Source organism: Rhipicephalus sanguineus, chromosome 8, assembly GCF_013339695.2.
Source record: "Rhipicephalus sanguineus isolate Rsan-2018 chromosome 8, BIME_Rsan_1.4, whole genome shotgun sequence".
NCBI classification, from domain to species: Eukaryota; Metazoa; Arthropoda; class Arachnida; order Ixodida; family Ixodidae; genus Rhipicephalus; species Rhipicephalus sanguineus.
Window position 1 is genome coordinate 111,249,633 of NC_051183.1, and position 15,999 is coordinate 111,265,631.

The 15,999-nt window shown below is 44.1% G+C and overlaps 1 protein-coding gene across 1 annotated transcript; it reads left to right on the forward strand.

Moving 5' to 3' along the window:
• The first annotated feature begins 5,885 nt into the window (after window positions 1-5,885).
• LOC119402306 (TNF receptor-associated factor 6-like) lies at window positions 5,886-15,560 on the forward strand. The gene is made up of 2 exons (XM_037669458.2): window positions 5,886-6,179; window positions 14,427-15,560. The coding sequence occupies exons 1-2, from the start codon at window positions 5,895-5,897 to the stop codon at window positions 15,456-15,458; spliced, it is 1,317 nt and encodes a 438-aa protein (XP_037525386.1). The 5' UTR covers window positions 5,886-5,894; the 3' UTR covers window positions 15,459-15,560.
• The last annotated feature ends 439 nt before the right edge of the window (window positions 15,561-15,999 follow it).

Consider the following 15,999-nt stretch of genomic DNA (forward strand, 5'->3'; position numbering starts at 1 on the left):
GCACTGTACAGTGAAGGTACGCCCACATATTTATTTACTTGTCTTTAACATCGCCTTGGCAACGTGTAACTGCGTAATCAGTAGTAGAAATAAAGTGGACAGAAGAATAAAGCAGAGATTTTATTTTGGGAGCGCGTTACAAAAGACATACTGCAGTGACCAGACCGGAAAAACAGTGCACAGACTTGGGTAATGTAAGGGATGCAAAATGACAGCTAAGAAAGCACTTGTGCTAATTATCAAATCATGATTTCATAAATTCTTTGAATAAATGTAGCAACAAGTGAGAAATACGGTACGCCAAGACATTTTCTGTTAGGTAAACGCTTGCTCTTTTACATCTAGCATTAGTACCAGTGGTGCTAAAGTTGTTAGATCATTATTTGCATATAAGTTAATTCATGGCATGCAAGTCAAACTTATATCCACGAGATCCTTCAAATCGCTGATATGTAAAATCCGCGCGACGCAAAGGAACCCCATTTTTGCACGCATCAGATTTCGTTACGGAGCAAGACGCATTTCGCAAGACGCAAGAGAATCTTCAATAACGACACTGTAGCAACATCAGAATTTGCGCGATAGACGCGGCGCAGGAGAGTGGCTAAGAGCAAGCGTCGCGGCATTGGCGCAACTAAAAAGAAAAGAAATCGAGCAAACAAAATGTACGTGGGCTGGGCGTACAGGTCCGCGCGCTTGTCTTCCTCATCTTCTGCCCTCACTGGGGAACTGTCACGGAAAAATAAAACTGCGTCACTGCCCTAAGACTTATTCAGATGGCTTAGTGGCACCAGTACCAGCTTGAGAAGCGGAGCTTGGCCAGCGATTATTGTTTCGCACGGTTGTGTTGCAATAGGAGTATCTTGTATCTTAAGATACACGATACATTATCGAATGTATCGGAAATACAGATACAGATACTCGTATTTAGAGAAGTATCGCGATACAGTTACAAGATACCCATAGAGTATCTAAGATAGTATCTAAGATACATGTATCTTCGATACTGCCCAGCACTGAAATTTATTATATGTGTGCAGGTAAATGTTTTTTATCCTTCCCTGTTTCTGTGTTTCAAGGTTACATTTTCGTCCTGTGTTAAATCATTGCGCAGTTTCTCTTTTTTAATCAGTTACGATGACTGTGAAGCGACTAGTGGCAGTTGTATTTTATTGTGTAATTTGCATTTTATTTGAGTAATTGCTTCTGTCAGGCAGCATGAACGCGCACAAATAAATGGCCTGTACACTGAATATTAACGCGCACGCACGCACACACACATATTCAGTATTTTATTTATTTTAGCAAGCATAATTTATTTATTTAATAATAATGTAAGCCATGAAGGCTCGTACACGAATGCGCATACAAACAGTTCTCTCGAAGCGTCTATACAAAGAAGACGCACGAAAACAACAAGAATACGGGGAAGCATTGTGTACAGTAGACATGGTATGTCAGTGAAAAATACAACAAACAAAGTAAACTTGTACAATGAGCACCTCATCGAAAACCAACTAATACAATAAAAAAGACGTTGCCTCGGTGGTATAGTGTTTACGGTGCTGGGTTACGGAACCCGAAAGTTGCGGGTTCGATCCCAGCCGCGGCGGTCACATTTCGATGGAGGCGAAATGCTACAGGCCCGTGTAGAGTGCTATGCTATTTAGAGAACCCTGGTTGGTCAAAATTTCCCGAGCTCTCCAATACGGCGTGCGTCGTAATCATATTATCGTCTTGGACCGTAAAACCCCACATGATATTTTTAATTAAAAAGGCAAATAAACGACCCAGTGGATATGCAGCACAAAATGCAGAACAGTATTTGAAACACTAAATAACATGGGCATGCAATCGGGCAGCCAAAAAAAGAGAACTGCAGATACAAATAAAAAACACAGATACTGCGCGTGTATGCAAAGTTTTATGGCATAGTAAACAGTTATTCTCATTCTGATAAGGACTCAAGGTGCAACTCGAGTGCCGATACAAGTGCGGCCCCAGATTAGGAGCAAGAAATGTCAGCAATTATAATACTAAAGAAGCTCTCATTTCATCTTAGCAGGATATTTGCACCATACTGCCCCTCCTCCCTCTATACTTTTTACAATATGTATGATGCCATTCATAATAATCGAGTAAATTGTTTCTAAACTTAGCAAAATAAGCCGCCTTAGTCGCGCTTAGGTAGCTTCGCATCACTAAAGTGCGTGTGTTGGGATATATATATATAATACTGCTGCTGCAGCGGACATGCATATAAATACATTAAACGATTGTTTGTGTATTAGGAATTCAGAGTTTACGAGGAAATTAAGTAAGGATTTAGACTTAACTCTATCGTTTCCGACGTGAGGAAGAGGTTTCGTTTTCAACTAAATAAAATCTATATCTACCTCTAGCTCATAACATATGCACAGGCCGTCAGCTTACACGAATTACATGCTCCCTTAATAAGCACTTACGCAAGAACAGCACTAAAAGGTGTCCAAGTGTCAAACAAGAAAAGAAAAAGAAAAAACTCGCTAGCGTGCACACAACTCGCAAGCGCGTTGTGTAGCGCGTTTCGCATGCTGCCTAGCTGTGGCGGGAGGCGCAATGGCTGCCGTCGTAGCAGACGACGCGACTGTCCTCACCCTCAGCGGTGCGCGCGGGCATCAAGGCACCCTAACACTACCCGCTGCTGAGAAGGATGCTGAAACGTGAGCGTCATGCCCGATCTATGCTGCTCACGCTGACTGCCAAGTTGCATATTGCCCTATATTTTATTTAGGTCGTCGAGTATGCCAACCAAGCACTGCTCAAGTGCTTATATCACGTGTATTTCAAGTATACAAGCGATATGATTGCATGACAGTGACGCCGCACTCGTTGCAATATTTTTTTCTACTACGCAAATGTTGTTACTAGTGAACCGCATCTACATGGGACATTTAACAAACGAACGTTTATTTGCAATACTTTTCTCAACATGTCAAGAAAGCAACAGGTCACAACTTCTAATACGACAATTATAGCAGCGTTCGCGACAACTGCTTGTTTGCATAAATCTTGGCAACTGAATTATTGCATGTGTGGTATTAAAAGCATGGTTATTCAGAAATGACCTGATCAATTTGTGGCAAAAGAGTTCAGTGAGCATACGGCTGTGGCCTGGCTCTTCGTTCTTCGACATCAAAATGAGGACGTTCACAAGCACGTATACGGTACGTTCGCCACTATGAAATTCCTGCCAAGCAGCATGATTCCAACAAACCGATTGATAGCTCTCAAGAAAGACGCCAACTCATTTGCTGGAAACGGCAATATTCTGAAACATAACGCATTGGTTCGTTGATGCTTGAGCTGCGTTCGAGCATGTTGGCCTGTTGGCGTTAATGCTGTTTGCCAAAGCACTACACACGCGACGTCAGGGTAACAAGGGCCTTCATTGCCGTCGAAGCAGGCAGCAGTTATGACTTTTCGCTTTCTGCTAACCTTCTTGTGGCCGCAATTAAGCTGAGTGGCGCGCTTTTGACAGGTTGACTCCCAACTATCTTGGCAAGGGCCGGATTCCCGTCCGAGGAGTAGCCAGGGAACGCGCCGGGCACCGCTACATAGTTGTCGAATGTTGGTACTGTCTGTGAAGCCAGTGGCAATCAAGTGCTTATTGCAAACGACGGAGTAATTCGATGCTGCCTTCGGCTCTCATTTTTTTGGCGAGGTAACCATTAGCCATCGTTGGCGCAAGTCGAGGTCGCCAGGAATCTCATGGAATATTACGCCGACTTCCTTGTTGCTTGCACTTTATATGCACGTAGGCAGGCAATTTTACTCCACGATCAATGCTGTCGCACACAAAACTGAAAACAATATCCTTACACGCCGTATTCCTGCGCATGTCAACACCAGCAAATCAAACTTTCCTTGATTTATTCCAGCGAATGGGTGCCGCAAGCCGGAGCACCGCCCGCACGGATGGGACGGGACGTTCCAGCCCAGTGTTGGCTAGTGTCAGCCGGCAGCGCCACGAGCTGCAAGCACTCAAAAATGGGAGAGGGAAACAGGAAAGGGTGTGGTTTAACTGGAGGGGTTCTGTTGAGAGGCATAGTTTACAGAGGAGGCGTCAGGCGTTGGCTTTGTCCTTGTCAGCTCTGTCGCGACACCACACAGGACACTGAAGAACGTAGGGTGCAAAGCAAGGAAGAATACATGCGAAACCACTGCCCAAAGTGAGTGATGGCTTGCTGACACGACTACGAGCCAAACTAAACAACGGCCAAAATTACCACACTTCTTACTCATTATTCGGAGACAAAAATGACATATCGACATGCGCAATCATGAACGCTTGAGGAATTCAGCAGACTGCCTGCATACGTCTTCAATTTCTGGTGACAGACCCAAAAAAGCAGGCCGCAAGATATGTAAAGAAACGCCGGATGTACTGTGAAGTAAATTATTTATTTCTTCACGTTTAAACTAAATGCTAGAAAAAATTTCATTCAATTTTCGTTATTCGTCCCAATTTTAGCTATAGTCACGCTGCAATCGTATGCCGCGCGTCGATGTCTGTGGCAACAGTTTTGCCAATACTCTTACTGCGAGCTTTTGCCACTGATATGAACTGACTTTGACATTATTGCGGTAGTCGCCGCTTTGTCCTATATTAGTCCTTGATCGATGGAATGTACTAGGTTATCATGCTTCTGTAGACAAGAAAAATAATACTAATCACATCGCATAATACCACAGCTCATTTCCTGGCTCAAAGAATAGGAAAACAACATGGGCTTCCTTTTCCACAGTTACGTAAAGTTTTACCGAGTTTTAGAGCTTTCCAGTTTACGGAAGTGATAACTGTGTACAACTTCTTTCATGCTTAATGCTTAGGCAGTATCCAAAGGAAAGCTGGTGGGTGAAGCAGTGTTTAGCAGCTTCGCAGCATACACAAAATGCTGATTTTGAGATGAAGCAAAAGCGCTAGAACAGGACGAAGACGAGAGGACACAAACACGGCGCTGACTTCGTTCAAAAATAAGTGTGTTGCAACCAGCCCAATTCAAGACGATAATACACCAAAATACTGGTGAGGCGGCCGGAAGACTGCACAATACTGAACTGGCAACAAGATGCCATCTGATAGAGATAGCGCAAAGAATTTCATTATAAAGCAGCAAAGTTACTGTACGTAGCTCTGCTGTGACGCAGTTAGTGCTAGAAAAAAGCAAGGCATTGTTGTTATCACGGCTAACCCAGTAGACTGTTCGTGCAGCAAAACAACATACAGGCTACTTCAGCTTTTTCGGAAAAAATGAAAACAAACAAAATATCTAAAATCTTAATAATTAATTCAGTTAAAATATGAAAAAAATAAACAGAGAGAGAGGGCAAAAAAAGCTTCACACAATATGCCTACATTACTAATCATTTTTGGAGTCAAAATCCGAAAATAACGATATGGTTATTTGAGATGCCACAGTGGCTGGCTCCTGAAGTTTCGACCACCTGGAGCAACTTAACGTGCACTTAAATGTAAGCACACGGGACTCTAGCATGTTGCCTCCATCGAAATGTGGCGGCCGCGACCGGGATTTGATCCCGCGACGCTGGGGTTGAAGCAGTGGTGCACCGTAAACAGCAGATAACCGTGGCGGGTAATTTGCCTGCGGGTACAAGTGATTGAAAGAAAGCCTGTTCGGGTCACGTTCACTGCACTTGCTTGTTTTTGATAAGCGCCGCACACTTCGGCGAGACTGGTGATAAGAAGGCTCAAAACGCGTTGCCAACGCAGCTGCAACGGATATTGCTCAGAAAGCGGCGGCGCCTAGTCGAAAAGACAAGGCGGCGTGGTTCGCTCGAATGAAACGCCCGCAGTTCGAGGTTATTTTTCAGAGCGGACAGCTGCATCGAAGATGGCACCTGCGGTCAAACAATACACGCTGGTCGGCTTCACGGAAGAATTCGACTGGAATCCTTTGCAATTTGTGAAGCCCCTTCCAAGAAATAGGCTGTGCAGTTTGTGCGGACTCGTACGCAAGACAACCGCGAATCTACCATGCGGTCACGTAGCGTGTCATTGCTGTTACGAACAGTGCAGAACGGCCGAGGGGTACGCTTGTCCGATCGACGGTGAAATCTGCTCGGAAGAGGACGTTGGCTGGATAGACTTCCCAGCTGAAAATCTGCTGAAAAGAGAGGTAAGCCAGCGATGCACGAAGACGCACACCTGGTTGCGCAGCGGGTGGAATAAGGACGTGTATATTCACATCGACAGTAATAGTGTCTTTTTGAAATCTTGTAACAAGATTGAGGTTCGCGAACATTTAAGGAACTTGCATTAAAGGTCTTCGTTATCCTGTCCACAGCCGGAAATGAACTGAAAACCAGAAGCGAACTGGGATAATGGAAGTTCAAACCAGTGTGAGACCGACAGCGCGCATTAGGAAATAATTGATATCATAACCATGATCCTGTACAGCAGCAGCATGCTTTTAATTATTAAATTGTCAGAATCGAAGCACTTCCTATAATCAATAATTATAATTATATTAGATAAGTATCTAACGCACCAGTGTGTTTGACTATGGAAGCTAGACAGCTATGATAACAATCCTGTGATACTGACAGGTCCCTTCTATTGCGACCGTTCAATTCCGTCGTTAAACAGCAGAACTATTTCGAAAAAGTACTTAAGGAGCGTAGGCAAACACCGTTGTGGCGTTTTTAGCGATTGGATTGGACAAACTTTATTCTTTAGCGATTAACGTTATACAATCGCGCGCTTTCATGGGACTCCACTGTTGCAGTACATACGCAAGCCACTAGTGGTGGCGGCGCCGCTTTTACCACTACCTGCTGCGAGTTATCGAACTTGAAATAATTCACAAGTCAAACAATGCCTTCATGACGTCACTGACTAGGTTAGACTATAGAAGGAAAGATCGGGAAGCCTGTAGGCGGCGGGTGCCTGTGGAAGCCCTCTTATAGCACTTCGCACGAAGGGAAACATACTTTCGTAAACAGTAGACCCTTCCGTAGGGCTGGGCAACCGAGCTACTGCACTGTTGCCAGCGTGTCTGGTCGGACCAGTAATGTGTTCCGAGATTTGGGACGATCATAGCCATAAATATACACGCGAAATAAAAAGGAAAATACTTCTTTTCCGGGGCTGGGGTTTGAACACGGGAGCTCACAGTCCGTAGGCGAGTGTCTGTCACTGGACTACACACCCACGCATGTCGGATGTGACTACACGTATATCTGAACGATACGAATACGTTGTACTTAAGGCAGGAGGCGGAAACTCCCTATACTTCCCATTGGACGCGCACTCGCATGCTGATACACTGTGGCAGCGCCGCTTCTACCACTGGCGGCTGCCGGGTATCCCATCTAGAAATAATTCACAAACAAAACATTTCTTTCATGACGTCCCTGGTGACGTCAGCAAATACAGGGAAATGGTGCGAAACCGAGAGGAGGTGGGTTGCCGCGGAAGCCCTCCTTTCCCACTTTGCATGTAAGTGAAATATGTTTGCGCCCTCTTGCAGGTCCGCTCAGGCGACGTGGCCATTCGTTAAATTTAGTTAACCATTTCTTAATTTTTTTTCGTGTGTTGTGAAGTGTGCAAACTAAAGCTAATCGATTTGGCAATCAAAGCTCGATCAACACAAAAAATGTAAATCTTTTACTATTCAGACGCTTAGTAATAAAAGAGAGACATACACGTAGTGTAAAAGTGTCAGTCTGCAAAGTCAGCTTTAATTCACAAATGAAATATGCACATAATGAGCCAACATTGAACCTATATCCGAAATTATGCAAAAAGTATTAACAATCACAAGCAGGCCACGTCGTACTTGACTCAATCAGTTCTGTTATGACGGCGAGCATATTTTTCTTAATCAACATGAGTGCCAAACGTGACAAAAAGTTCAGGGGAAGACAGAGGCGTAAAGCAATGAGAAAATGTTGAACAGGGAATGCCGCTGGGGACAAGGTTTCGGCATCTTCACTTGTCTTCGTCAAGTGAGCAGCATTGCCTTGACCAAGAAATGTGCACTTGTCAAAACGTTAACTCCAGCGACATTTCCTGTTAAACGATTTCTCAAAGCATTGAGTCCATTACATGTATTTCAGTGATGGTATCAGAAGTAAAAACCCACAAAGTTTCAAACTGGCTACATGCAATTCCATGAACGAGAAAGAGGCTATATTTGCTCAACATTATTTGAACTGCATGCCAAAAGTAAGGGATGAACAAAGTGTGTAGCCGAAGCAACACGCATTCAAGCCTTTCAATACACGTGTTTCGCCGGCAGCAGGTAGGATGTCGTTATGACGAATTAGTCTAGCGACACAGCCTGCAGGCCTGCAGAGAACTAGGTTTACTCATGTACTCAATCAAAATGAATTCCTCCTCAAATAATGGACCCAAATACTTGTGCTCACCTGTTGTCACTAGAAAGCCTGAAGAACCTTTGCGGAACTGGAAATGCCTGGGTTACTGCACCACACAGCGGCGCAAAACATGTGATGCCCCGATTTAGCCATCTTCGCCTGAAACATGGTTGACGTGATCGACGTGGCCTACTGCGGCTTCCGTTCGCTGCACGCCACAACAAATGTCTTATCTTTCCCGTATTCGTTCTTGACACGCCAACCTGACCAAGATAATTGAGGGCGATCCAACTTGGGATATCTCTGGGCGAGTGGCAAGGGTGAGCGGAGGCAAGCGCTACGAACACAAGCCAACCAGTTCCCGCGGTTGGGCCAATTTAAAATTTAAAAAAATAAGAATTAAAAAAGGGAAATAAACAAAATGCGAGTTCTCTACAGTTCACTCAAATTTCCTTATTTGTAAAAACTCGTGAGAGACAATAAATGCGATCATTCACACCAGCCTCATTTCGGTAACCAGATGTTAAGATGCCCGGCAACCGCTACGAGCGCATGTTCCGTGAAACCGAAACTGGGACTCAGTTTCTGGGTCCTCCTTAAGGCGCAAACAAAACGTAGTAAGAGATCACTTTCTATGCAGGCCTGCCTTTGCAATGAATTACCTGCCTTAGGAATGACTTAAAATCAATTCGTTTTTAATTAGGAGTCATACCTGCCACGGTAGTGTAATGGTTATGGTGCTCGACAGCCCACCCTGAGGTCGCGGGATCGAATCCCGGTCACGGCAGACGCATTTTGAAGGAAGCGAAATGGCTGGGGTCCGTGTACTTTGATTTAGGAGCACGTTAGAAAACAGTACATGGTCAGAGATTCCCTGCCCTCTACTACAGCATCCCTCATATCTAATCGTAGTTTTCGGATGTAAAAGCCCAACGCGTATTAATTACCAATCATAATTAAGCCTAGGTACGTGGCTTCGTTGACGTACTTATTTGTCAGTTCTCACAATCCGTTGGGTTGTTGGCTGGGAAAACTATCACGTTCTATAATTATTGATTTATTCTATGCATCAGTCAAGCTATACTCTGCCTCACAATTTGTGCATTATATATGTATGAAGCAAAACGGAAAGGCGAGCTAGTTGGTACTGATTCATAATGGTGTAATAGTAGCTCAAAAAACGACGAATACAAGAAAGCAGGTGTGTTTTTGTTCTGTTTTTTTTTTTTTTGCCTTGCCCACGACGCGCATGCGCGAAAATTAGTCGAGCGTCAAGTTTAGATATATTTTCTGTTTAAGCAATAAAGCATTCAGTTGTGAGTAAGCGCTTGTGGTGTTCACTTTCTTGTCTTCGTCTTTTTTGCGCTACTATTAGACGATTATGAATATAGGTATGCAAGGCATGCCAATTGCTAAGTAACTTTTCTGCACTAGTCGTACTGCCGCCTTATCAAAAGCGTGAAAAATAATTACTTACTTGCTTGAGTGCATTGTGCATCATTTGCATGTATTTTGCGATCGCGCTTGAGAAATCCGCCGGACGCACCGTTCCATTTTGCACCTCAGTATTTATTTCTGCAGTGTTTTTGTTTCACGCACTACTTCTTTCATCTGTAAATCCTGCTTCTCAGCTTCATTATATTTTCTAAACAATTCCCTATCGGAAAAAACAGCGTCGCCGGTGCCTCGCAGTGCCTTTCAGCGCACTGGGTGACACTGGAAACGCTGTACAGTGTGTCCCAGTGTACTACAGCGCGCTGAAGGGCGCTGGGAATACTGTACAGTGTGGCCCAGTGTCTTGCAGCGCACTGGGAGGCACTGGTCACGCTGCACAGTGTCTGCCCGCGCACTGGGAACACTGGCAGCACATTGGAAAAAACTGGGTGCGCAGGGTGGAATTCATATAAGATTTGGTATTGGGTCGCGTGAAGTCAAAAGAAAAACTTATTGAATATCTTGAAAATATTATTTTATTCTGTGTCCTACACATATCTAGCTTTAGTTTTCGTTAAGCGACGGAGGTTTGTATGCGCTAAAGCAATCATATGTCGAGCGCGCGCGCGCGCGCTTTCCCTGAAGTGTGTGATCGAGTGTCGTAAATGTAGTTCATACAACTGCAATCGAAAGACCTTATCATTCGCAACACAATATGACATTAATATTAGTCTCATAATAACATCAACCTACTCTAGCAGCCAGTCTAGTCCTTCGATATGGGCTCGTACCGCTGAAAGCCGCACGTCACCGGCAACAGTGAGCCAATGTAACGCTCCATCTCGGCGTTTTTAGCTTCCGATTCATGTACACGAAGGTGCAAATATGGCCTCGCTTGAGTCAGGTAGGATCGAAACTGCATTTGAATGGTTAGTAGATTCTTCGTAATTGAATATCCACGTTCGTCACAGCGATCGTGGCGCACGGAGTACAGCTCTAAGCCTAACGATCGGTTGGGCTAGGATGAACTACTACGGTTGTGTAGTACGCTGAACGTAAGCAAAAATGACAGAAAATATGTTCAAACGGCTGACGAAAACTAATTTGTTCAGTGTGCAGGTCAGGTGCACACTGTTTTTTACATAGGTATGACTAACTGCTTAGCGAGTCAGTGCGATTGCTGCAACACATCTGCGGTTACACTAATATTTTTTTTTGCGGCAAAACGTGCCAGATAGACGTTCTGATCCTAGGCAGCACATGACAAGCAAATTAAGTACCTTCTCTTAGGTTCTCGCGAGCACGAAGAGACTGGAAATTGCGTTTCTAAACGAGAAAAATGAATATACTGGCTACCGGAAGTAGTTATAACATGAAGAAAAAGAAACCACCTCTCATATTTCAGGTGTGGTGCAGCGGTAACGTGTCAGATTCATAATGCAGGGTGCGTCGAGGTGGTGGGTTTGACTCCCGCTCGCTCGTTTTTTTTATTGACGTTTTTGGGGGGATTTTTTTGTCGCAGTGCTCGCGTTTCTGCCCTAAATACGATCTGGGTATGACCACAGTTTTAAAAAACAATTTGAAAGCCTGATTTCGGCCCGTAACGGGTGGCCAAGTGTGCAGTGCGCCAGCGTCCAGTGTGCCGCGTGCAGAGTGCCAGCGTCCCAGTACCCAGCGCCACACTAGTCCAATAAACAGGTATGGCACTGGGACAGTGCCACTGGGTTTTCCAATAGGGTTTACTACGCTTTCTTATGCCGTTATTTAGGTTTCTATATTTTCTTAGTCCATTACTCACGCGATTTTCACTCGTAGACTGTTCCTGCTATGGCGCCACATGATGGTTAGTGGGACCCACGTAGAACATCGTTCCTCGTCTCTTGTGTGATAAGCTGCACGGTGATTTGTTTCTCGTGCCTGTGCTGCGGACGCCTTGCCGTTCCCTCGTATGCGTTTTCTCCACTTGACCCTCAAACCTGTGGGTTTCAGGCAGGTTTTCCAGCGTGTTTAGAAGAAACAGCATTCTGCAACGTGTCCATTGAAATTGCAATAGCATGGATAGTCGAGGTAGTTGGTCCTGTATTATTCGAATTCATAGGGCGCAGGAAGCACAGGAGGCGAAAAAAAAGGTCGTTGCACCACGCGCGCTCAGCTCGCGCAAACAGCAGTGAGACGAGCGTCTGTGGTCTCTGGTCCTGTCGATTTAGGTTGGGGGCCATTTGCTTGCTGAGGAAGTTAACTCACATTCTATATTTGCTCTGTGACTGTGATAGATGCTTTGTTGCAATATAGAACGCGCATACAATAGGCGACCTTTTGTTTGTTTGTGCTGCTGTGACCTTTGTTCATTGAGTGCTCGAGATTATATATATATATATATATATATATATATATATATATATATATATATATATATATATATGGGACATTCCATGCCAAGTGTCCCAGATGTGTGCTCGCACATCGCAGATTTTGCTGATAAAATTTGTGCCTTTTTCCTGTGCCACATAGAGTATTGTGGCAAAACATTTTTGCTCGAAAAAAATTTTGACGATCATGGCGCCCCCTCGAATTTCGCTTGTACTTGTTAAACCGTACCTTATAGAAAAATGTGTATAAAATCAATTTTTTGTGTGTTGAGCTTCGAAACCACGCTTGCGCGATCGCAGAGGTTCTGTTTAGTTGTCCTGTTCTTTAATCCCGAAAACTTTGGGTTTCACTACCAGCTACGTATCTTCAAAAACTACGAAAACCTTCATAGTTTGTGATTTTTTCTTGAGCTATCTGGAACTCTCCCTAACCAATATAAATAATAGTATGATTTTCAGGAAAGTGTATTTTAGTACAAAAATGTTTAGGGGTAAAATAGACTTCAAATCTTTTCGAAAAAAATTGTGAAAGTAGAGAAAATATGCGATTTGTCGCATGTTTGACCGTATTTTTCATACTGATGCGGTCCAAGTAAAAATCCTCGTTATGCGGCGTTTGATAGTAGACTACATCGTTAAATAATGAAGAAAGTCTAATCAAATCATTTTTTTTTGTTTTAAGGAAGAAAATAATTTTTGAATTTGGCCCTCCGAGCGCGTCCTGCATTTGTTTTTGTTGGTGCTTCGCCGCAAAGCACGTGGTCGCCCTTGCAGCCGACAATCGTCACAGGCAGAGGCAAGATGCGAGATGTATGTCAGTGACTCTTGAGTGGTCGAAAGTCTTGTCGCGTTGATGTCAGGGCGACGAGTAATGAATTCTCGTTACATTGGGAGCTTGCTTGGCGGGCCCAATGGTAAGTATGGACGCCGGAGAGCAGCCTATGACGCCGTTTCCACAATGTGCTAGAGGGCCGTCTGCACAATCAGCATGCGCATACTGAATGAAATAATGCACATTGTATACACTTGTTTGTCTTGGTATACGTGGTGTGCAGACGGCCCTCTAGCACATTGTGGAAACGGCGCCATAGGCTGCTCTCGGGCGTCCATACTTACCATTGGGCCCGCCAAGCAAGCTCCCAATGTAACGAGAATTCATTACTCGTCGCCCTGACATCAACGCGACAAGACTTTCGACCACTCAAGAGTCACTGACATACATCTCGCATCTTGCCTCTGCCTGTGACGATTGTCGGCTGCAAGGGCGACCACGTGCTTTGCGGCAAAGCACCAAGAAAAACAAATGCATGACGCGTTCGGAGGGCCATATTCAAAAATTATTTTCTTCCTTAAAACAAAAAATGATTTGATTAGACTTTCTTCATTACTTAACGATGTAGTCTACTATCAAACGCCGCATAACGAGGATTTTTACTTGGACCGCATCAGTATGAAAAATACGGTCAAACATGCGACAAATCGCATATTTTCACTACTTTCACAATTTTTTTCGATAAGATTTGAAGTCCATTTTACCCCTAAACATTTTTGTACTAAAATACACTTTCCTGAAAATTGTACTATTATTTATATTGGTTAGGGAGAGTTCCAGATAGCTCAAGAAAAAATCACGAACTATGAAGATTTTCGTAGTTTTTGAAGATACGTAGCTGGTAGTGAAACACAAAGTTTTCGGAATTAAAGAATAGGACAACTAAACAGAACCTCTGCGATCGCGCAAGCGTGGTTTCGAAGCTCAACACACAAAAATGGATTTTATACACATTTTTCTACAAGGCCCGGTTTAACAAATACAAGCGAAATTCGAGGGGGCGCCATGATCGTCAAAATTTTTTTCGAGCAAAAATGTTTTGCCACAATACTCTATGTGGCAAAGGAAAAAGGCACAAATTTTATCAGCAAAATCTGCGATGTGCGAGCGCCACGTCTGGGACACTTGGCATGGAATGACCCATATATATATATATATATATATATATATATATATATATATATAGAGAGAGAGAGAGAGAGAGAGAGTAGAGATATGCACATACAAGTGCTGATACCTGGAGTATTCGATGTGTATATATATAGTGTATGCGTGCGCGCGCGTGTGTGCGTGTGTCTAGAAAGATACAAAGAAAGAGAGAAAGAAAGAAGGCTCCTTGCTAGGAATGTCGCATTATAAGGTTAATCTCCCTAACCTCTTTCGGTGCACCCTTCTTATCTCTAATGCAGGTTAAATGCTGGAACCACGGACACGGTTGCCCAGTTATAATGGCTGCCTCAGAAGTCCACAAGCACTACCACCGAGAGTGTGAATACCACTGCACATTCTGTCCAAGATGCTCGACGATGGTGTTATGCCGGGATATCTGCGAACACATGAGAGCTTCATGCAACGCCCATGCAGCACCTCAAGCAAAGGAGTGCGAGGAAAAGTTAAGCGACACTGTGGAGAAAGGAATCTCGGCCATTGTCAGGAGAGTAGTGCAAGAGGAGGCTAGTGAAATGAAGGCTCTGCTAGAGCAAGCACTTAAAGACAATGGTGCGCTTAATGACAACCTAACTCGGGTCTCCCAAAATATGAACACCCTAAAGGAAGCAGTAAGCCAAGGTATTGCCCCTGTGGGGCAAATTAGTGAAATGACACATCGCGTGTTGGATGGCATCAACACACTACATGGAGCGCTTAACAGTGAAATGGCTGACATTAAAAAGCAAAACGAAGAGCTTCCTCGAGTTCGAGCTGCAATCGAAAGCGCGAAGGCAGATGCGGGAGCAAGCACGAAGACGATGGTAGAGATGCAGAAGAAAGCACTAGCATACGCCGAAAAAAATGAAACGCGCTGCGACTTTTTCGTTCCAGGAATAGGTTCGCTGGAAGCGAAGGCGTTGAAAGACGGCAAAGCTGATTATTACTACGACCCGGTCTACCTTCGCGGTTACAACGTATCAACTGGTCTTCAACTAACGAAGAAGGAGGAAGGTGTCTTTATTGATGGGTTGCTTCGGCTGCACAAGGGCGAGTACGACGACGTGATTCAGTGGCCTTTCGAGTATAAATTCAAGTTAACCATTCTGCACCCTCTTGAAAACAAACAGAAAGAAGAGATTCGTAAGACACACCGTCATCTTGAAAGCTACAAGAAGCCAATGAATTCAAGTAACTGGGGTGTTGGCTTTTATGACTGCTTTAAATTGGGAGATCTGAAAACTGGCGGCTACGTACGCGACGACAACCTTCGTGTCCTGGTGGAGCTGCTTTAGTCATCACAGCATTTGGTGCCCCTTTAATGTACTACGTGCATACGGTGACCGACGAGGCAAAGTCGCTTGGTTGAAGTCCTTGTTTTGGTTTGCAGTTATACGGCTGGGCATCGGAGAATACAGCCGCTGAAACACCTTCAAGCTGAGATTCCGAAATATGTCACTTCATTTTCCAGCATGCGCTTTCGTTGAATATTGAATACAAGAACACGATCACGCCTAAAAGAAAAAATATGCACGAAGAGACCTGTGTCTGAGCTGCGCACGTGCGCCACTTGGCTTCAGTACTCGCCCACTGGAATAAAGACCACATATTTGCTGTATAACTGTATACACCATTGATTCATTTTTCAAGGTACCTTTGACCAGTCCTAGGCTTTAGTAAAGGTGCACTTTTGTTGCGCATGAGCAAAAGAAATTATATCTTAAACATTATAACCGAATATGCGCTAATACAGGAATGCATAAATAAAGAAACACAATATAATCAAGGACAAAAATATGCGACGAGCTAATGAAACTCGCCGAGTCTCTTATGAAT

What these genes read in the sequence shown, in the direction of transcription:
- LOC119402306 (XM_037669458.2), top strand. Translation starts at nt 5,895, where the DNA reads ATGGCACCTGCGGTCAAACAATACACGCTGGTCGGCTTCACGGAAGAA. An exon ending in AAAATCTGCTGAAAAGAGAG is followed by an intron (nt 6,180 to 14,426) that starts GTAAGCCAGCGA and finishes TCTCTAATGCAG; the next exon opens with GTTAAATGCTGGAACCACGG.